The 24,047-nt window shown below is 41.0% G+C and overlaps 1 protein-coding gene across 2 annotated transcripts in view; it reads left to right on the plus strand.

Moving 5' to 3' along the window:
• LOC310900771 (uncharacterized protein) overlaps positions 1 to 10,984 on the plus strand; it is a 332,787-nt gene extending 321,803 nt beyond the window's left edge. For both annotated transcript variants that reach the window (XR_014585372.1, XM_083839210.1), the window contains one exon: positions 1,452 to 10,984. Coding sequence is in view for 1 of the 2 variants with exons in the window: in XM_083839210.1 (XP_083695336.1) it covers positions 1,452 to 1,462 (11 nt within the window). In the remaining variant the exon portion in view is untranslated. The remainder of the gene's footprint in view (positions 1 to 1,451) is intronic.
• The last annotated feature ends 13,063 nt before the right edge of the window (positions 10,985 to 24,047 follow it).

Below are 24,047 nucleotides of genomic sequence, written 5' to 3' on the forward strand. Positions count from 1 at the left end.
AAATCATGGGTATTTCTGGACCTTCTAATGAAAATGCCAGTCATCCAGAGGAAGATACCCAAAAAAAATGGCAATATCCCTGTTGAGATATACTATATGACTGGAGTGTATGTGCTGCAGTTATTTTTAATCTGTCTTCCATCTGAAATACTTTATTGCATTTTTAGAGGCTCTTTTAAAAGCTGAGAAGGCAGAGCTGCTAGAGAGTGCTGTTATGTTTTAGGTTGTCTTATGCTAAGCAGTAATATATGTTTAGGTTGTTATTTTACCTTGCATTTTTACTGGGATGATGACAATTTCTGTGTTCTGCTAAATTGTAAACCAGCCTCCCATAATGCTGAAATGCTTGTATTAAGAGGCTTAGCTAAACACTGCATAACAGTAGATTTGCAAAGTATATTTCAAATGTTTTCATGGAAGGTTATTTCTTTTGTGCCAGACAGAGGTGCTTAGTTTGTCCTTGTACATTTCTTTCCTCTTTCTAAGGCTGCCAAATGGCTATGGCAATATTCATGCAGGGACCTTTACTGTTCTCTTCTATTTGCTTTAAAATAAGCACACAAAAGTTAGCTATAGAGCCATCTGAATTAAAAAATGAAAAGTGGGGTATAAATGCAACTATGTGAGTTATGTTGTTTGTTCTATTTTGCTTCCTTCAGCACCATAAAAATTAGTAAATTGCTTTTTTAAATCATGCTTGGGTTATGACCTTTTATGTCCTAATCAATTAAATAATTAACTTCTGCTGGATTGGTCTCTCAGACCTCTTTTCCCCGCTCAAAGCGTCTGGTAGCTGAAAGTGTTTCTGTACGTCTACACTTACATGTGTAAATAAGACAGTTATTAATTCAAGTGGCCAAGGGGCATTCTTGAGTGCACAAGTAACTTTATTCTTTCCAGCAGTTACAAATAGAAAATATCAGCTGATAAAATACAGATGCAAAAATTAATTTGGACTTCAGGCTTCTGCCTGCTGTACAGTCAGTGCCATAAAAATCTTGAGAGTAAAGTAAGGTTACAGGCTGAAATCAGTACGTCTGTTAGAAATATTTTTCACCAGAATGTGAACTGGACAAGCATGCTAACTTCAAAATAAATGAGCATGTAATTAAAATATAACCAAATAAACCACAGAATTTCAAGCACGTTGCTGCTGCCACCTCTGTTTCTGAAGCACAGGATCCAGCAGCAGATTGCTGCTACTCAAGTTTGTTTATTTTGGGGCAGTGGAATTTAGACAAGCAAAGCGATGCCTTCATCAGTGCATGGGGAGGGTTGCGAACTGCACAGTTTGGGAAAAGTGTATGTTTACCCCAGCAGTACTTCATTTGGTTTCATAGCCAAGTGAAAGAAGGGTGGTAACAGGCAAGATTTTTCATTGTCATGGGATGTTTGAGAGCCCATGTCCAACTCTCAGTAAAAGCCTTTCCACTATCTTTGGTTGATTTTAGATCACATGTAATTATCTCCAAGACAAAATGAAGAACAAATAGACCTCCCCGTGAGTATCACTCAAAGAGCATTAGGGAGATCTGGAGCATACTGACCTCGTACTGAATCCATACAGAGCTGCCCTGAACATCCATGGGAGGCCTGTCTGAAGATCAAGACCACAGCAAGGAGTAAATCCTGGAGTAAACCCTAGAAGAGCATAAAATGTGTGTTTTTCTTTTTCCTGGAAGGCTGTTTGGAAGCCTTTCTATGAGCAGCCTGGGTTTTGAATTCAGGGCTTACAGAAAGAATTATAACACTTTGAAATAAATTCTTTTTCTAGTTTGGCTTGAACTTGTTTAGGCTTATTGAGTTATGTTCCTGTACACCAGCTAGTCTCCTGTAGTGGGGGTGGCCTGGATTTAGAATTTGTTTGCATATTTTTAAACCGTAAGTAGTCAGGGGAGAGAGCCATGACCACATATATGGATGTGCCCAAACAATAGTGGAACAGCAGTTGAGGCACTTTGTGTTTTTGGTTTTTTTTTGCAATGAATTTGTTGCAAACTAATCAAAAAAAATCTAATCAGCAAATACCCCTAGAAAGATGTAATATGTAGGAACAATGACATGCAAAGAAGTTGACATTTCTCAGACTTTCACTCAGAAGATATGTGTCTCTGCTGCACAAGATACCAAGTTCTTTACCAGGAAGGGGAATGTTCACTTATCAGCATTTGAAAAATCTCAGTATTTTTAGTGTTGTGTTTGAGTTCAGAGTTGGAAGAACCTAGAAATGAAATTGCATATTTAGAGGCTCATAGATAATGTAGTTTCTAGCGGGATTTTGATATTTGAGGAGATGAACAATTATCCCCAGATTCTTTATAACCAAGTTCAAATCAATCTTTAACATATAAAGGAGATGTTTAAATTGCACTGATAAGTCTAAGCAAAGTCTTGGCACCATCTACCAAGGACTTTAGAAATTCAGTTCCTGGATCTCGCTTTTGCAGCTTGGATCCATCTTCTACTGCAGAAATTACAGACGCGATTATTGCTGTAATGCAATGTAATATAGCACTCTAATACAGTCAGCATCCAAGTTTTCTATTAGATGTGAGTGAATAAGTAATGATAAATATGCTGTTGCATGATTATTAGTAACACTGAGTATGAAGACACACTATCAAGATTTTCATGTAATACCATGAGAGAATGGATATGATTCTCACAGGAATAATTGTAATGAGGGAAATAAAGAGTTTAAAAACTGAGTAGCACTGATTTATTATGGATACTTTGTTCCTTTTACTAAACTCTTCTCTTATTTTTGCAGTTTCTTGTGGTTTTCTATATACAAAATGAAGAACATTATTAACCGCTGCACTGCCCAACTAATTATGCTTATTTTTGGCACTATATTGCACTTTAATTAAGAACTGTTTGCATTTTCAGTGCATGCAGATGCCAAAAGTTTGCCTTTTTAATTAAAAGTAAAAAGCAAACTAAGCTGTTCCATGAGGAATGTGAATGAAGCTCTAATGATCAGGGAAGGACAGAGAAGAAGTTCAGACCTGGTGAACTTTAATGCCAATGGTGCAAAATATAACTAATTATACAACAATTGATTGTTTGCCACGTACAAGTAGCTACAGACTTATTTGCCAAATAGACTGACAAGATAAAGTAATCTTTTCTCTCATTCATCGCAGTCACTGAAATTCTGCATCTCAGCAAGACACAAGGAAAGGCTGCACCTTTGTGATATAAATCAATGGTGGAGAATTTACATGATCTCTTTTCAGAAGGGAAAAGTGGAATTGCATAGGATAGTACCCAGGAGCAAACACAAGTCACTGCAGCCTGTTTTGGGGGCTAACTTTTGTCATATGACAATTGCACTGGTTGTAACACTTCTCCCAGAAATATTCTGGACTTGTTTAACAGAAAGACTTGCAGGGACTACATTAAATCAAGAATATGTATCACTGACTTGCTCTAACTTCAGTTTATCTGGTGTGTTGAATGGTCGAGGAAAAAAGGCGATGGAGTGCAGTAAACATCTTTCTGAAAAAAGTAATCATGGCCAGCAGACAGTAACCATTGCCTGTTATTACTGTATGCCTTACATTTGGGAAATGAGACTGAATTATGTTGGCAAACTTGTGGGATAGCTCTGCTTAACAGGCCTCAGTGTTCCTCGGTGAATTTATTCACCCTTCCCCAGTGACATTTCGAAGTAAGTTATTCTCCTTCATCTTTTCTGGCTGCAGTCAGCAATGCCATAGAAAAACCACCGCTGATGGATTGTCATCAAGACCACAAAACAGAGCGAGGCAAAGCAGGGCTTTTCTGAGGAAGGGTTGATTAGTCCTATGAATACTAAATACCTGTCTGTGTTTCCCCTGCACGTCCGAACATGGCTATTCAGTTAAATATCTCTGAATAATCAGAAGCAGTTCAGGTTTTGAGGGTGATGTAGCCTACTGGTACCTCCCAGAAACATTCTCCAAAATATCAGAATGGGAGAGCAGGGAAAAAAGTGTAATAATCCATCTTTATTCCATGTCAGTTTGGGAAATGCTCTTGACGTAAAGACATACTCAAGAAGTTTCATCTCAAAGTATTCCAGGAATAACTTAAGCATAGGAGTTGGACTATATTTCTCAAAACATAAGCTAGTCTTAAAACATCAGTCTCTGAGGGCAGCTTGAAAATGTTCACCGGTGGCATGAGTTGACATCAACTCATTATGAGTTCACGAGAAGAGCTGAGCCTCATCCTTCTCAGTTCAGGCATATCTGCACTCTCTTGCTGCCTCTGTGATCTGGTGCTCACTGTTCTGGGATGACAGGACCTTGTTTAACCGAATAATCATAAACAGAGATACCCGAACTTTAGCTTGTTTGCAAACAAGAGGGAAAAGACCATTCCCCTAGAGAAAACTTATATCAGATCAATGAAGCTGCAGACAGCACAAGTGTGCTGCAGACATGCACCCAATGGTGCTTGTTCCCTGCTGGCTGCGGAGGCAGAAGGTGATGTCCTTTATTCACAGCCACTGCTGCTCCGGAGACCATGGCTACATCCACTTCTGCCTGAAGCTGGCTTCCCATGGAGTGAATTCCTGAGGTTTTCCTGTTTCTTTGTCCACTTCCAACATTAGCAATGTATTATGTGCTGGAAAGTTTCAACACTAGCTCTTTGGTCCACCTCCAAGTAGTCACAACATCAATCTCCAGAGGCTGAAGATGATAGGTAGAAAATAGGCTGCCAGCCTTAAGGAAGGGAGCTCATTAAAAACCCTGGGTTTGGGAGGAAGATATCTTTATTTCTTGGCTGAGGTCAGCTGTGGCTGATTCACTGTGGAAGAGATGCCCGCGATATCTCAGGACTAATTCATAAATCACAGCAAGTGCCAGTTCCAGGCATGGATGGAAAATCAAGAGTGCTGTGGCAGAAAAGATAATGTGAGGATATAACAAAAGAAAGTTTACATAAAATGGGATAAAAATGCATGTCCTGGGGAAAATCCAGCAGTAGAGTCAGAAGCCACACAGAGAAATGTTGGTCTGGAGACATGAATTTCTGGTTCAAAATTAAGGCGATGAGCTATGTATCCTCTAGAAAACAGGCAAAATGCCTCATGTACTGCAGTGAACTCTAAGTGATCTTAAGATAATCCCCCCAGTTGGTGAATTCATTACAGATTTTTTTGTTTACTTCTGCAGACAAAACATGAGAAGGGTATATGGGGTTGGTTAGACACAAATTTTGAAAGGTAGTTATGGACAACCATTCAAACCAAAGCCAGCTGGCCATATCTGCAGGCTTATATATGCAATATATAATATTTTAAATAAATATTTTACGTAGTAAAATATATAAAATATCTCCAGATATTGCTTCATGACATCAAACTCCAGTCTCCAAAGCGAGGTCGTTGTTTGCTAAAGAAAGGTACACGTTTGAGGCACAAACCATGAAAACAGTGACAGCAGATGCATTGCTATCTTTCAGAATAATAAAACAATAGATTGAAATGAGATATACCAGACAATAAATATTCAAATATTTAAATTAATATTTAATATTAATAAGTGCGACGGGCTGTAATTATGTATAAGGCAGTACCAATTTATCAATCTGGTCCGTGTAAGTCATTTCCTAGCCAGTAGCTGATTTTTTCCCTTGTGGTTTTATGACTCCATGTGATATAACAGGTTTTCCTAGCACAGCTTATGGAAAAAGGCACTGGGGGTCAGAACATCATGTCAAAACACTTTGACTCTACTTCCATATTCAGAATAACATGCTTACACTAAAAATAGAAATAGCAGAAACTCAGCAGAAACTCAACATAACATCTTTGTATCTACAGAGTCTTAGAAAACAGTCAGAAGACCAGATCATCTAGTATGTCCTCGTACCCTAAAACAAGATCAGCCTTTTTTAGACTGAGAGTTAGTGCACTGAAAGACATTTCCAGCCTGTCCTTAATTACATACATTCACTGTCTCCTCCCACCACAAACTATGCTTCCACCTGTGCATGAGTCAGGACCAGTAGATAAAAAAATACAAAAAATGTGAAAACCAGCAATGGAAAGGCACAAGTCGGGGGGACACCCATGTGTCTTACCCAACAGCTAAAAGCTGCCATCTGTCGAAGCATGAAACTGAGACATGTTTGTCAAAGTGTTTATACACTTCTGAATGCAATAGCTTTTGGTCCTTTAATGGTCTTTCTAGAGGGGCAGTGGTAGGAGACAGCTTGTGCTGGAGATCTTCTGTTCTGGTGGTCTAGCAAACCATAGGAATTAATTCTGTTTTAGATAAGATATACCATGCTTCACTAAAATGGCGGTATCTCACAATTCCCTGTTACATGCCGCTCCTGCTATTTATCCACTCTCCCAAAAATATTTCATTGCAATTGCTCAGGACTTTGAGGACAAAGGCTTGGGTCCTTCTCTGTTGTTGGTTATCTTGGAAAGTTGTTAGTTTGCTCATACATAAAATGGAGCGAACACTTCTCACCGGTGCAGCTCATAATGAGGATTACGATGAAATGACGTGGAAACGGGAATAAGACGGAAGGAGGGATCTTACAGTAAATTTCCCTTTCTGTTCTAGACATAGGAGAGCAAAAGAGAAGCAGGGCAGCTCAGCCTGCTATATGCAAAAGCTGGAAGACATCAGATCTGTCTGTCAGTTTTAGGACCTTTTCTGCATGATTCCCATAGTCTGCAGTAATAAGAAGAGCCACCAGCAGCACTTGCATCTATTCTGGGCAGTGAATTCTTACGCATATATCACATCTAGTTATTTTTTCCAGCATTTTTAGATGGTTCAGCAGATTTACAGATTTATCATCTTCATAACATTCTTATACAACTTTCCAAAGCTACAGAAACCAATAGCAACATTTGATGGCCGTGAAATCATATTTATGGGATCCATTAAAAATACCGTATTGGTAGTTAAATCTGGAACCTGACATAAGTGATGAAAGTATATTGGAGAAGTCCCTGTGGAGCAGCATATGTGGGCTCATGCTCGTAGCATCAGGAAGCATCTGTCACAAATTTCAGCCCTCCCATGCAGATCTAATCTGGCATTAGTGATCAGGATCCAAGGCACATCCAAGGAAGAGTGTGCAAAGATGGGCTCCTAAATGAGTGGTTGTATTCCCACTGTACCAGCAGGCTTTGACTTGCATATTATCTAGGGACGGTACTGCAGGTCAGAATGGTCTTTCCAAGCCAGAAGGGAGGCTGTCTCAGAGTGCCCAGCAAAGTGGATGTCCTCAAGCAGAGTTTGATGATGACATTCCCCGTGGCCGTGGCCATGTCCTGTGCAGCCACACTGCCATTGGCAGGACATGGGTTCCCCATGTGAGACTCCCCAGGGCTTACAAAGCACCCCGCAGGCTCCTATCGAGTCCAGTGACCACTGGCAGGACAGTCAGTCATTTTAAGGAGGATTTCACAGCCAAATGACCTCCCAGCATCAGTCTCAGCCATACAACTGCACAGCTGCAGCTCTACAAAAATGCCTTCTTGTTTGTAGGATCGCAGAGGACTTTCCTGTAGATTATGTTTTCTGTTGGATCAGATCCAAAAGAAAGTGCTGTACATATTGATCTGCAGTAGGCTGCAGCAGTCATCTTTAAATATGGCATAAGCACTTTTTTATCTTCTAAAGCTTCTGTTTTAGTGATTCCTCAGATAATCAGAAAGCCCATGTCACTAAGACAAGGGCTCCCTACCTTATTTGCTGCTTCCTGGGAGCCAGAGGCCCCCACATATGGAACTAAACTTACCAGTCAGAGCGACCTCCAGAATGACCTTTCGTTGCCTCTTAGAGGTCATTCTTAGACCTCTGCATTCACAAAATCTTGGAAAGCTGGAGGATGGAACCAGTCCTTCAAAATCTCCCAGCCCACCCTCTGAGCTGGGACTGATGCAGGGATACCTTTTTGTCAGAGAAGTCCTTCCTTTAACAAAAGTGCAAAGGAAGGAGATCTACTGATGTCTTCCACGGAGGCTCACAGCAGGTCCTCTCCTGATGGGCTCCTATTTCCCTGATGGCACAAAGCAAATGGCTCTATGACCTGATTCCTTTCTGCACTTTGCTGAGGAGCCACAGCAGGGAGAAGTTTCTGTTTTACTGTAATCACTGCTCTTATTCCCCCTTGCTCTAGTTGGGAAGTTGCTGGCTTTCTAAACTATCCAACCCTGGGCAGCAATTTCCTGGGCTATTAGCTCTGGTAGCAAACATCTCACTTGTTTTCCTGGGGTCGAGTCAGAATATGCTTTCAAAGCACTTGCCAAGCACTTTTAGTGGTACCAGATACAGAGCTGGTCCCCTGTCTGCAGACACCAGGCAAAAGGCTGCTTGTGGCCACTGCACATCTTTGCTTTTGGCCACAGAGCACCGACACTGCCACAGCATAGGCTGCCAGAGGCTTCTGGACTTCATTCTCACAACACTCTTGCCCTTGGGGGAATCAGCAGTATCAAAGCCTTTCATCTTGGCAGGAACACCCCAAAACTTGCCCTTTACAAACTGTGCTCTGTGGCAGAGCCATCCTCCCTGCAGCACCAGGGATGGGTTTGTGCGCCGCATAGTCCATACATGGAACATGCGAAATGCTGGGAATCCATTAATAGGATGAATCAGTCCTAGTGAGTGGGTCCTTCACACATCGTGGACTAGTTATTTCATTAATTAAAGAGTGGTGAGTTAATGGCACCTACTTCCTCTTCTTTCTGAACCTGTTTCTTACCAACATGCTGTTTGAAGTGGATATATTCTCCATATATTTGTATTAACCTCCAGGACAAATCCTTCTAGAAAGTATTCAAAAACATTAGCAAGGGACTGAACACCAATATGTTTGCTTTCCCCTTATCTATATGTTTCTGAATCCTTTACATTGCTAATGTGCTTTTAATTTATTTTGCTTGCTTTGTTGGGCTGCAGCTCGTCCTTTTGTTCCCTGACAATAACGTCAGCTCAAAATTCCAGCGCCTCCCTTGGCCTCTGCCAGGTATTGACATTTTCCTCACCTCCTCAATTATTAACCACGTTACTGTTGCACCAAATCAAGGTCTTAGACCTTTCATGCGATGCCCTGACAAGAAATGTCCACTTAATTCTAGACTAAATAGCAGCCGGGGTTGAGCCTGGTGGTACCTCCCATCCACGCACAGAAGCTGAAGTGTCTGCAGCCTGGAAAAAGCTTTATTACTGTATATCAGCCTCAGAGCTCAATTTGAGCACCAAAGCTCACACATTTTATGATACTGCATATTGTCTCTACTAAAATCTCATTATATCTTTGTAGTTACCTCATCCCACTGCGGAATAATGTGTGGTGTTAATGGCACGGCAATGGTAATAAAATGTCCCTACAATGATTTAAAGCAAAAACAATCCCCCTTCCAAAAAGCCTTCTAACTGGCACTTACTTTTATGATGGACTGCTCATTCACTTATTAAACATTTATTGTTTCCTCAATAAAAGTAATCTTAGATGTATTCAATTATTAATATAAATAAGGCACAAAATTGGAAACAGCAGCAATCTCATTTTCTTTTTTGCATTAATCTTCTCTCTTATTCAACCATCACAAGAAGAGAAGGAAAAAGAATCATTCAGACCGACTGAAAAACAAATACAGTCAGCATGAGAAAAGCAAAATTCTTATCTATGTCTGTGTCAGGGAAGAAAAAAAAAAAGGAAAAAAAAAGAGAAAAAAAAAGAACTCCTTGGAAACCTAAAATATTTCCAAATATGTGATGGGGTATTGTCAGCTGGTGTGGCTAGCCTGAAAATAACTCATGAAAACTAAGACTGCCACCACTGTTCAGCAAGGACTGTACAGTTGGAATGCAAAATAGGAGTGAGACAGCTCAATACTGTATGTCTATAAACACACACATGCCCACGTATGTATTTATGCCGATGACACCAAGCTTGGTGGTGCAGTTGGCATGACGGAAGGAAAGGATGCCATCCACAGGGAGCTGCACAGGCTTGCGATGTGGGCTCCATGAACCTCACAGAGTTACACAAGGCCAAGTGCAAGGTGCTGCACGAGGGTCAGGGCAATCCCAGACATGAGGACAGACTGGGGGATGGATGGATTGAGAGCAGCCCTGTGGAGAGGGCCTCCAGAGGAGGCCACAAGGTTGCTCAGAGGGCTGAAGCCCCTCTCCTATGGAGACAGGCTGAGGGAGCTGGGGGTGTTCGGCCTGGAGAAGAGAAGGCCCTGGGGAGACCTTACAGCGGCCTGCCAGTGCCTAAAGGGGCTGCAGGAAAGCTGGGGAGGGACTCTGTGTCAGGGGGTGTGGTGATGGGACAAGGGGTGATGGCTTTAAATGAAAAGAGGGTAATTTAGATTAGATATAAGGAGGAAATTCTTCCCTCAGAGGGTGGTGAGGCCCTGGCACAGGCTGCCCCATCCCTGGCAGTGCCCAAGGCCAGGCTGGATGGGGCTGGGGGCCCTGCCATGGCAAGGGGCTGGAATTAGATGGGCTGTAAGGTCCCTTCCAGCCCAAACCATTCTGTGATTCTATCATTCTCTCTGTATTACATCCTCATGCATGCACATTTTGGGCACTGAAACAGGCTCCCCAAGGCGGTGGTAATGGCACTGAGCCTGCCAGAGTTCAAGAAACATTCGGATAATGCTCTCAGACATAGGGTTTGAGTTTTGGGTGCTGTTGTGTGGAAATAGGAGTTGGTCTTGGTGATCCTGTGTACACACAGATGTATTTAATCATAGAATCATAGAACAGAATCTAGAATCATAAAGGTTGGAAGAGACCTTCCAGACCGTCTGGTCTAACTGTCTCCCTGCCACCAATGTCACCCACCAAACCACGTCCCTAAGCACCACGTCCAACCTTTCCTTGAACACCCCCAGGGACGGTGACTCCACCACCTCCCTGGGCAACCTGTCCCAACGCCTGACTGCTCTTTCTGAGAAGAAATGTCTCCTCACTTCCAACCTGAACCTCCCCTGGCACAACTTGAGGCCGTTCCCCACACCTTCCTTTCAGGTAGTTGTAGAAAGCAATAAGGTCCTGATCCTTCTCTCCAGACTAAATAAGTCTGAAGTGTTTGGATGTTAGCACAGCGTTGGCTTTATGTTATAATTTCTTGCACACAGCCTGGATGTTTAGAAATTTAATTTCATATAAATCCCTTTGGATCACTATTTATGCGCTCACAGCAAGTGTTATGGGATTCGTACCTATCAGCACGTCTCCAGGCACCAGCTGAAGCAGCATCTGTGTCCACCCAGCCTGAGGTGAACACAGAACCCTTCAGGTTGGCTTTGTCCATGGCAATGAAGGAGGAGCGAAGTTCCCATTGACAGCCAACTGGTGGATTTGAAACAGGTTTACAGACAGTTGCTCCTATGAGATGATTTTATATTTTTTTGTCATTAGAGTTTTTACTGCATTTTATTAGTGACATCCTGCAAAGCAATAGCTTTGTGATCCTGGTGCAGCATCAAGGTAATCTAAGTTATAAATTGTAAGTTCTGAGTCTTGTACTAGGCAAATATTCAGGTTTTATTTGAATCTTTTCAGGCTCTTTGCCTAGATTTTACTGTGATTTGGTGGTTTGAAGTGAACTTTTACCCCAAAAGTAGCTAGAATAAAATTGTTTTACATTTAAGTAGAAAAAGCTATTTGTTCATGATTTGCCCTCTGCATTCTTCCTTCCATTTTCCAAAAGTTTCTTACAAAGAAAGGTACTTGGAGTATAAGAAAAGAAAAATGTCTTCCAGCTCTAATATTTCTGAAGTACTCAAACTGAGAAGAAACAGTGCAATATGAGAAACAAAAAGTAAAAGGTCATGGGCTTTTTTTTTTTCCTTTCCTTTTTTTTTTTCTAAGTAGCTGCATGCCAGAGAATGTTGTCATCATATGGAAACTGCTGAATTAAATGAAAAATTGTCCTTTAGTTGGCAACTGAAGATAGAAAATGAACCAACATGGAAACCCAGTGATTTTCACTGTTCTAAGTATCTTGTAAATCTGTCCTCATTTACTTTGAGGTAAAAAATAATAAGTAGGAAGCGAATATGCAGATAGTTAAACAAGATGGCTGAAAAAATAATAGATTTGTCAGAAGCTAGGAGCCATGTAAAGTAATAAAAAATTATAAGCTGCTCTGAGATTTCACTGATTTTTTAAATTTGAAAATTTTGCTTAAACAAACAAAGATTATATTCTATAGCAATTAGAAAATAGCTTTAAAATACAGAGGGGTTGTGAAAACTATCTTCTTTTTTTTTTTTTTTTTCCCCTGCTGGTGTTAGCTGCTAACCGTCAAATTCCTTCTCAGATTCTTACATTGAAGTAAATGATCACAGCCATACTTATTAAGCACCTGCATAAAGAGCCAGAACTAGCATTTTATTTCACTAGCATTACATTAATTATGGGGTAAAGTCTCTCTTACTTCCAAATCAGACATCAGTTCATCAGGATTTAACCAAGTATTTAATTTTACACATTGTGAATAAACCCGTGAGTCAATGTAATTACTTGACAGCCATGAAAAACCAATATACCCTTCTGGTAAACCTGGGCCTCATTTACTGTTGCAGACCAGACTGAAAGTACAATGAACTCCTCAAAAAAAATGCCCACACCACATTTTGAGATAAAACCTGGAAGTTTTACGTATCACATCTTAAAGATTTGGTTGATAAATATTATGTATGTATAAAAAATATTTACAGCTACCTAGCAGAAGTAATGGCACTGTGAAAGCAGAAAGGATAGTAAAGACCAGCATTGTTTTTCCATATAAACCAGGTGGTTTGCAAACCTGTGGGAGCTCTCTAGGATATAGCATGACTACTATTTTTATTTTTTTTTCTTCCTACAGGGAGACAGCTCAGTGACACAAACCATAAAAGCAGCATCATGTGTCAGCTTCACCATTATATCCTGTCTTTAGAGGAAAGACACCATCAGTCCCAGCTGAAAGGGCTGCCCAGGCAGGTCGATAATGTGCAGGATGTGACCCTGCACAGCGCCTGGCATGTATGGATAGAGCAAAAGGAGCAGCCCCTGAACTCGGGAGTGCATCAGCATTCAGAAAGGACAAATCCAAAATTACCCAAACCACTAAAATTGCTCCCTGTGTGCTCATGGTCATTTACTCTATTAATGATCAAATGGTTACAAGCACCCAGTTGTGGCGATTACACTGGTAAATATACCCTTCTTGGCCTGCAGTGATTTACACATTGCCAGTAGCACATAGAATATCTATGGCTGACTATTATCATTCTCATTTTGCCACTATTTTATCAGCATTTGTGTATCATTGTATCACCTTTTTTTGACAAGTCCATATGCAGGTGGAGATGCAAAAAGGGGAAAAGAAATGGAAAAGATAAAAATCTGTTGAAGTCAAATTGAGTTTTTATATTAGAATTGACTTAATCAGATGCATCCTCTATAAGTATTGGGGGAGGAAAAAAACTGGTGGAATGGAAAGTACAACTTTAGCTATGTATGGTCACCTTGTTCAGAATTTAGAAAAAGAAGATCAGAAATTAATGAAAACAGTTTTGAATGCGGAAAATGCACCATACATCATAGCTGTGAATTGTGAACACATTTGCTATTGCACTGTGTGCACAAAGGTTCCTCATTCCCTACAAATGTTTCCATTGTCACTAAGAATATACTTAGCTTGTAAGCTAAGGAATATCCCAAATTTCAGAATAATGTACTTTCAGAATAATGTACTTAGATGCAGAGAGGGGCGTAAAGAAGCAGGTCATTAAAAAAAAAAGTTTCAGTTATGAACAGCAATATTTGTAACAGTTTAAAATTATTATCAATGGATGGATTGCTTTGGCATCAAAGACACTGGACTTAGAGGAGACCACCAGAACAGGGATCACAACGCAATACACATTACATGTGAAGTCTGGAGTCACTCCCCAGTTAGCCTATTGCTTGAAACAACTGAAGAATGTGCAGAGGGAGATGGGCTAAGGTTCCTCTCAAGAGAATTTAGTATCCAAGCAGGAGGGAGCATTTTGCTTTAACCAAAAAAAAATAAAAAATGTTTATTTAGTATCTGCTCCATAGAAGTTACATATCACTTGATTTCATTTTGCAATAGATAATTTTATTATTTATTAATATTATTTTTTTAATCATCAGTCATGGCCTTGGAGTTGAGTACATTTTGAAGTGGTGATGAAATTCTTCATAAAGACAGAAAATCTCTCCTTATCAAATTGCCAGCACCAATTGGATTACCCTCTCTTCAAACATGTCAGGACACTTGACAAATCTGGAGGCACAGCACACCCTGATTGGCTTTGAAGGAAGTATTCTCTGGGGAACGAGTGCTCTATGGGGTGCAATATTTTGAGGGTGAAAAAATTTCACAAAGCTTTTCTTTTTTTCCTATGCTAGAACGTGATCGTTTCCTTTCTTTACATGAGTCAGGTATTTGTGAAGGTGCAGCTGATGGCTGGCTCACGCTGGGTTATGAAATGATTAAAACAGCCTTGATTCTTTGGGCAATGGTCAACCAGCAAAAAAGCATGAAACTCATGGAGCTTGCATTAAATTGCAGCTATAAAAAAGGTAAGATATTGGAATCAGTATTTTTAAGCATTCTTTGGAATGAAATAATAATCTATTTCAATGACATAGCAGGACTGTTTGAAGATGTAGTGGACCTGTATATTTTCGTTAACACTGTCATCAAGTGTTTCAAATCATACGAACAAGGCTGGAGAGACCAGTTCGGTGTAATTGAATTCAAGCAAAGCCTATACTCTGAAGAGGCTGATTTCAGGCATGGCAGGAGAAGAGTAAAGCTATGGAATATTTGTCTAATGGGTTTTCAAGGAAATGCTGGTTAGGCTGTTCTTCAAGGATGAGAGAAGACTGAAGGCAAAATGTATTGCCCAGTATTGATTGTTTGACTGATAGTTCAGCACAAAGAATCAAAGCACATTAAAATAGTTACAAAACTGAGCAATACCTGTGTTAGGGAAATAACAGAGGAGTGTGAAATGTTTCTTTATTACAGCTGAGGAAAAATGTACTTTGTTTCTTAGTGTAATTAGTTCAACAGATTATGTCTTAGTAACAAAAGAATCAATGTCTTTGTCTGGTCTTCATTTAGGAAGAAAAACAGACAAGCTGCGATCCACCTTCCCAAATATCAGTATGATTTTATTTATTTTCCAGTTTGTGACAGTCTGCAGAGGCAAACAGTCCTGTCTGAAGTTAAAAAAAATAAAAATCAAAATGAGCAATCCAGTCTTACACTACCAGATGATGCTAAATTCCCAATGAAGAATATTGTATCCATTTTTTCAGACCTCCTTCATGATATCCTTGACTAAAAATACCAGAAATTATGGTCTGAATCTTCTTCTCTATGTTTTTATCCATAAATAGTTATAAAAAATTTCTCACCCATCAAATAGAAAGGTGTGTTGCTATGGTATGCTAAATATATATTTAAGCCCCTGAGCTGCGTTTATAGTAACTTAAGCATGAGGCAAGTTTCCCAGCAGTTTGTGTTGCTGAATGGACAGGAAGATATGGTCAGGATGTCCATCAGGAGGGAGCGTGGAGACTAACGACCTAGTTTAATTAAAATCCAAGCAAGTATTTTGGTCAGGACTTGGGATAAGGCCTGAATGAACCTAGAAAAGAACTGGATAGAAAAATACATGTGTTGCAGCACGAGAAATTCTTAGATACAGATTTTACAAAAAGCTTTATTAATATTTACATTTACCTGGGCAAGGAGATAAGAAAAAAGCAACATATAATACATGTCTTTCCCGTGTGAATAACAGCCTAAATTCTGAGGTGTGAGTGGTAGCCAGCAATGATCTCAGGGACACTCAAAACACAGCAGCAAGCTGTTCCCTGCCTAGCCTGGATCAGAAGTTCAAAGGACAGGGGAGAAAAAGAAGACTTCCAGCCCTAGCATTCAGCAGGACCACACTATCCCCTCCATGCAGAGGTCAGTGGGAAGCGAGCACAGTCTGCAACACATCATTTAAATCACGATTTTGGTCTTCGTTCCCACCAGCAATGTCCTCACGTGCTTAGTTACCTCATTTTCACTAACAAGGAAAAGAGCTTTACAGCAAACAGCAGTGCAGAGGCAGGGCCTGGGGAACCTTTGTCCTGCAGAGGTGCAGAGGAAGAACACAGCCCCACAGCCAGGCAACTGAGTAGGTTTTGAGTTTCGTTCTGAGGAGCAAAGAGAAGTTAAACAAGCAAACAAACAAACAGCTTAATGCTTCTGCTGATATAAATTCTGATCCAGAGGCGCACCATAATTGTTTTAATTTGTGCAAGGCAATCTGCTATTTTTGATTGTTTCATTGGTAGGACTCGGGTAGATGGTAGACCAGACCTCCATCTAGACTATGGATGATATAAAATAATGCAACTTCAGCTGATTTATTGCTAGTAAGAGTATGAGCACTGGAAAGAAAGTTGTTCTTCTTCCTCATTATATAAAATACTGATTTTTTATAATACATAAAACAGCTTTTATAGGTATCGACTGAGAAAGGACTAGCACGCAGGACATCAGGTTAGTTCTGTTTTGTACTTTATTTTGCAGTTGTGGGTGGGAAGCCCAATAAAGAACATGAGGAAACGCATGCCAAAGGTACCTCAGAAGGACGTCTGGTCCATCGCTCTCTGTCCTTCTCACCTCCAGCAGGACTGACTCTCTCTACATCTTTCCTGACAGATACACACTGGATATTTTTCCTGGTAATCAGTGCTGGAAGTTCTACCACTTCTCCAGGCAATTTTTGAGGAATGATTTCCATCCTGCCACTAGACTGCTTTTCTAGTGTTTAGAAATATACTATGTTTGTCTAGCTGAAGAAGGGGTAAATGACAACCTCTTTCTCCAGGGATTTAAGCAGTATATATATACATATATATATATATATATACATACACACACTTGGGTGGGATTTCCTTCCTTATGTTTGATTTTAAGAATAACAGCTGTTCTTACATGAAATTCAGCACTGAATGAGCCATCCAGATAATCTACCGAGAGCAGTCCTCAAAGCCCCAGCATTGCCTTTGCACCCTGCTCAGCTCTTTCGTGGAGGTTGCTGGTGGGTGCCTGGTCTCCATCCCTTAAGTGTAGTCCCCTAGAGAGGGGTATTAGTTTGCCTCTAAGGTTTGGGTCTATGAGCCGACCTTCGGGATCTTTCTCTCCTTCTCCACGGTAGAGCATCTAGACCCTCTGGGAACCCTCAATAGGCACTTCACAAAAATCTTGATTTTGAGTGTATCAGGCATCCTTGTTGCCAGGGATGCTGATGAAGTTTTGCTAGCTTAATCAGCTGAAGATCTGGCATGGATCCTGTAAGATTTGGAACAAAGCCACACTTCTTCACCTGCCTTTGGGTTTGCAGAACCTTCGTGTCTCTTTCTGTAACTGCCTTTCACTGAGTGCAGACAGCCCCGCGCAACAGAAGTGAACATTATCATTCAGATTGAAAAATTTCAGCCATGCAATGTGATTTATTGCTTTAATTCTCCCACAAACTGAAGATTTTCTGTTCTATTTGGAAAAAGAAGGATCCAATTTGTTCCGAGAAGAAAGTGTAACTGGAGGACTGTAGTTCTAGCTGAAAAACTGTAGGAACCAGCAGTTTGAGTTTGCACCATCCAGAGCAAATGCAAGACTCTATTGAGAGAACTTGTACCTCCAAAAACTTGTTATGTCCATATCATAAAACATGCCTCAGGAGATGCTTTCCATCCGGCCTGTCCCTGGCAATTGGGCTGCATGACCATGGTCACACAAGAAAGCAATGATGTATCGTCATTCCCTTGCCTGTGGCTCTTGGTGTCTGTGGCACAAACGGGCATCCATAGCTTTACTTACCGTGAGGAATACACCCGGAGCTGGATGGTTCTCATTGAGAGCAGTACAGGAGAATTACCAGTTCACTAAGGGCTGGCTTCCAGCAGCCATGAGAGGTGGGGTGAGGCAGCAGGACTACAAAACAGCTGGGAATCCTGGTCACTCACAGGCCACTACACATAAACCAATCTCTTTATTAATATTATAGTGAATAGGTAATATGGAATAAACACTCGGTACACACAGAGACTTTTGGTGAGTAGCATTTCCTTGGCAAATGGCACTATCAAACTTCCCAAGAACTTCCCCAGCTGATTATCTGATCTCTTACTGCAATGATTCTAGCAGCTGTCAAAATCAAACATAAAGGGGCTTTAAACCACCTTTTTAAAGACTGAAAAGCATTTTCATAGATTTAAGAGTCCTTCAAACCCAATTATCGAATCAAAATGCAGTTGCAGCCACTCTTAACATCTCTTCAGAAGTATAAAAACATCCTTGTATAACTAATCACTCATCAGCTTGCATAGTAAACCCTTTCCCAGCGTGTGCTTTACAACAGCCTGTATGAATTAAAAATAAAACGCGGTCCTTAGCATTCACCTATAGCCACAAAGAAGGCTATAATATTCCCCCAGCTGCAAAAACATGGGCCCTGATCCCACAAGCCCCACAAGCGGGAAACTCTCAACAGATGAAGTCAAACGAGACTTTGTCTGCACGCCCACAGGCTGCAAGCCCCATCAGCAGGTGTGGAGAGATATATAGGAATGAATACATACATCAATAGGTGTGTGTAAGTGTATATTTATATATGCGTGCATGTATATACACATTAATAAGTAGGCAGCTTACACTATGATGTGATTAGCAACCATGCGGGTACTTACTAAGAAAGCTTATGTTTTTTTGATGCTAGATTCCCAGCTTGGAGAGGCCAGACAGGTCCCTCCTCGCAGAGCTGGAAACCTGGTTTAAAAGCTAGAACAAGCTGCAACTAATACCATTTTTAATAGCCTAGCTTCCCTGCTGTCAGTACAGCTCCACGGATTTACACCGTTTGATGCTGCCATCCCCTGAATGCTTACTCTAGGGAAAAGCCTTAGCATATTTCACATGTTTATTGCTGTCATATATTACCACAAGCAGATTCACAGCTGGTGTGAATTGTCGTCGCTCTGTGAAGTTAACATCCAGGTCTTTTCATAAATGCATATACATGGCGCTATACATCACCTCTGTCTTCATGTATACATATTTATATATAGCACATAGGAATAAAGATTCAAGCACCAAATCCACAGCTAGTATCACTTGGTGTAATTCCCTTAATCCGTATCATGAAACTTGCTAATAAATATATATCATCGTACTGCTGTTTTCCTTATGTTTCTATCTCAGTATTGATGGAAGTAAAAATATTGAGGTACATAAAGGGCCAGATGCTCAAAATACAGGATACCAGTGGACCTAAAAGTATACTGTGGCACCACCACCTAAATTATAAGATACTTTGATTAATTTCACAGCAGGCTGCTTTTTGGTTTATTTACTTATGTTATTACTGTTGGGTCTCTCCTCCTAACATATATTAAAATCAAAATAAGAAAACAATTTCTTCTCTTATTCCTTCTTTTAATTACTTGCGCCTGCAAATAATAATTTTCTCATATACGTTTCCATGCAGCTTCCTTATGTATTTCATTTCCTTCCTTCAATTTGCCTTACTCTTATGTTTGTTGTAACTTTCCATTTTTTATGCTTTTATGATCCTAAACTACCATCACAGCAAGAAAATAAAGTTCTTATTAAAAAACATGCAACTTCTGCTTACTGACTTAACCTATGTGAAAATCAATAAAAATTAAATTCTGCACATAAAAATATTATTAGAATTTTGTAGGGTTTCTTTAAGGCAAAATTTAATTAATAATGCCAGAGTCGTTTTGTGTGTGTGTGTTTTTACTTTTTTTTTGGGGGGAAGGGGAATTTTTGTTGGCCATCCAATAAAAATTGGGGGAAAAAAGTTTAATGAAGTAATTATTAGAAGTGCAAACAGTATAAGAAGAGACATTTGTTTTGCAGTATAAGGAATTTTTGCCCATGGAAGGAAATAACATAAGGTTAATTGAGGAGGGAAAAAGAGCTGCTGGGCAATGCACAGGCCTGGAAAGGTGAGGAAAGAAGAAACCGGCGTAAGAAGTGATTTAATTCAGTGCAGAGAACTGCATGCAAAATAGACATAAGCAGCTGGGTACCAAACATGATCCACGTGTTCAGAAATTATGCTGAGAGAGGCTACAAGGAGGACAAGGTCAGAGCAAGTGCACAAGAGACTTCCTCGGAAATTGGTTGTTTTTATTTGGGGAGTCACATTTCCCTGGAGTAGTTTGGTATTTTTTAATACCAAATATTTTTGATTTGTCAAAAATAACAAGTCATATAGCAGCTCCTTGAGTAGGCCCTGCTGAGGGCCAGGTGATTCTGTGATTCAGGAGGGCATTTACTGTCAGGAAGAGCCAAAGAGAGAGGAGCCAAAGGGACGTCCAGGACCGAGGGTGTTCAGCATCGGCATGGACGGACTGGAGAAGCTTGTCTCTTCCCTTTAGGGATAGACTGACCTGCAGGGAGAAAGAAAAAAAAAAAAAGGAAGAACAAAAGGAAAAAGAAATGTATTTGTCTCCATAAAACACTGCTTTTGTTGTCTCTGAATCAATTACTAAATTTTGGAAAGATAGAGGATTTGGGTTGCTTCCCTGGGCTTTGTGGTTCGTTGCTCTCATTAACACTAACTCTGCCCTGCTCTAAGTCGAGTGACTTTGGCAAAAATACTGCTGATTTTCATAAAAGTCAGGGCCTGTATGGACACCCACAGATTTCCTCCCAGAAAAGAGCTCTTTAGTCACCATGCTACAAAGGCCAGAAATTGAAAATCAAATTACTTTCTGCTCCAGGTAGCACAGTAGCTGATCCTGGGTTTAGAGTTTCAAAATGCCTGAAGGATTACCTTTGCCATTACTCTGAGCACTTCCTTCAAGTGATGCTGGTCGATCTGAGACCAGACCTCATGCCAGGCTGTTACAGATGGTGGGTGAGCAGCTTTTTGTCTGGGGGACAGCAGAGGAAAGTAGTTTTGCTGTCATTGTTGTTGCTTGTTTTTCACGAAATAAAGGTTGGCAGAGAAATATTAAAGGGGAATTGCATCTGATTTCCCACCCACCGCCCTGTTTCAGGCTAGGTGGTGAAAAAAAAAACCTTTGGTCAACAACGCCAAGAGTAACGGTCCCATTCGGACAGCCTCTCACCTCATGGTCCCTCCACCCAGAGGCATGGTGCGCATGGATTTGTTTGGACCTCACAGCCTTCAGTGGCTGGCAAAAAATGTGCTGACTTCCTAAGGAGCAGACTAATGTTCCAGCTACTTTGAGCTTGCATTCTAATACATCTTTACCAATCATACACTAATGTACCAGCATAATAGACAGGCTCTTGGCATTTCTGCAAACCGCACCAGGCCTGAATGTAATAGGAGGGTCTAATTTCAGTTTTTCAGAGAGCTTTAATTCCGAGCACAGCAAGCACGATTACAGCACGTCAGGTATAATCTCATCCCATCAGGTGCAGGGCCCATCACGTGCTGTCTGAGAAGGATGAGGCAGGGTAGAATGGCCTTGGCAGGTTTTTGCTTTAGTGTGGGGTTCCTCCAGGATCCAAGCAAGCTCACAGAGAGCTGAGTTTGCTTTTGTGGCATCCACTGCATTGTATACCGGCACGTACACCAGGCAGGGACTGGGCTTTTGTATGTGAGATTCTTGTAAATACAGGCCCATTAGAATTTGACAACTTAATGAATGGGAAAGCCATTTTTCATTACACATCTCTGAATGAAAAATACCTCTCATTATCTTTGTAATGAAGCTAAATCAATGAGTGACTTTTCAATCCTAATGTTAATGGGAAACCCAATACCCTGCCTGAGCATTAGGTAAGCGAGTACTTTGCTGCAGCAGCTGCAAGCTGAAACATAGGTGGGGTGAAAACGAGTAGATGGGTGGAAAGAGGGTATTTCCAGTTGCCCAGGAGGAATTTAAAATTGTGGTTATCATAGCAGATTTTAAAACCTGCTTGTACATGTTGGCCAATTTTAAATGACGCATCAGTCAGTCATGCTCTAAAAAATTATGTAACTAATGTATCAGACCAATGTCTTCTTCCAGATCTATTTTTAAAAACTTCAGAAAGTAAGTTTTTAAAAATGAGCGAAAGTAATAGCTCCCAAAGTTCAGCTGAAGTCAATGACAAACTGTCAAAGACAGAATTTCATCAGTCACCGGTTGGGGGGTTCCCGTACTATTAATATTAGACCTCTGTGCCTCAGGAAAGCTGTCAATGCTGCTGTACTTGGATCTATACAAATACCAATTAAAGCCAGCGTATGTCCTGAAGAAATTATGGTCCAAGCAGGTAAAGCACTGAAGAAGAAAGCAAGCTGAGGAAAAACAGGGAGAAAGAGCAGTGGCTGCAAAACCAAGCAGAGACAGAGGCAAGCTTTTGCTTTGTCTAAAGACAGGAGAGAAGAAATCTTGTTTGTGTTGCCTGGAGAAGAGCCAGGAGAAACATTGGAGTCATCCGAGAGGGGATGGGAGGATAATGCAGCAATAAGGAGGAAGAGAATAGGAAAATAGGGAAAAGCAGATGAGAGAGGGTGAGAAGCATTTGAAAACCAGTCACTGGAAAAAAAAAAAAGAAAAAAGAAAAAAAAAGATGAATCTTAGAATCTTAATCATCTTTTTGTCATTTTCTCTCAGGAGAAGCCATCTAAATCCTGCTGAGAGAGGAAGGTCCTGGGACAAAGTGTGCAAGAAAGTAAGAAAGTCTTTTTTTCTTAAAGTTCCTTTTCCTTCCTAGGCTATCACAGCTGTATCAGATCAGCAAGCATAAACATGGAGTGGCCTGCGGTTTGCTCACCTCCACATCATGGTTCATTGGCCTTTGTGCCAAGGAAAAAACATCCGTTTGGCACCCTGCTGCAATGCGTAGTTTGCATGGCTACCGGAGGAGTCAGCTTCCATTCAGCTGGAATCGATCATGGAGTATTTGATCGCTGCACCCACCACCAACTGTGAGTGCATAGGTGTTCTCCATTCATGGGAAAAAGACATGGCCTCATAATTGCACTAAGAGAGTATGTTTTATATATATATATATATAAAGAGTATAAATTTGTCATCACTCAGCTGTTACATCCTGCTATTTTATAAAATGTGCATTAATATGTAAAAAATTGTTCTCACGTGGGTTTTCAATTTCCCACCTACTATAAAGCCCCTTTGTAAAGAAAACAGAGGGAGTACTTGGTACTTTTGGAAAAAATCCAGAGTTCTTTTAATCATGATGATTGTCACCGCTCACTTACATCAAACTGACACCAAGAGTGCAGCCCTGTTGCGTAGCCGCTGTGCCTGGGAACAATGCTTCTGGAGGAAAAGATCTCATTTTCCACCCGCAGCATGGCTTGTGGTTGACAGCTCCCTCTTCAGCTCAGCAGAGACCCAGACAAAGCCCCTCTGCCAGCAGGGGGGAGAGCATGAGGTGCGGGCATCAAGGAAGGTTTTCTGAGTTGTGTCCCTGCGTTGATGCAAGAGCAGAGGAGGGCTGGGCAGGGCTGGGAGGGATGGAAATCTCCCAGTCTCCAGAGAAGGAGGATGGAGGGGAGGGAGGAGAAGGAACCTACTCACACGGTCACACCCCATGGAAGTTGGGAGGTATTTCAGCAGCAAAAGTACTCACAGACAAGAAAGGATCTCTTGGTGAGGATGTGGGCTGTGAATAGCTGAGCAATAGCTATTCTCGGCTCTGCTGGGGAAAAAAAAAAAAAAAAAAGTGTTTCCATGAAGAAATGAGGAGAGGCATTTGAGAAGACAGTGTATGTTCTCTAGTGCTATGTGCCCAGGTGGTGCAAGTGCAAGACAAGGTGATGGCAAAGCCATGGCACTAAGAGGCTGGAGACTGTTAATGCGGGGAGCAGGAGCTGGGGAGGACATGCTGAAGCAGGGCTGGCTGCAGTCTTGCTCATGAACCAGTCGTGAAGGCTGGGAAGGTCAGAAATGCCTGCATGTACTGCCCACGGCTGGTGGCAACAGCGTAGGAGCTGATGCTGCTCCGCTAGGATGTAACACCAG

Source organism: Anser anser (assembly GCF_964211835.1).
Source record: "Anser anser genome assembly, chromosome: 5".
Taxonomy (NCBI): domain Eukaryota; kingdom Metazoa; phylum Chordata; class Aves; order Anseriformes; family Anatidae; genus Anser; species Anser anser.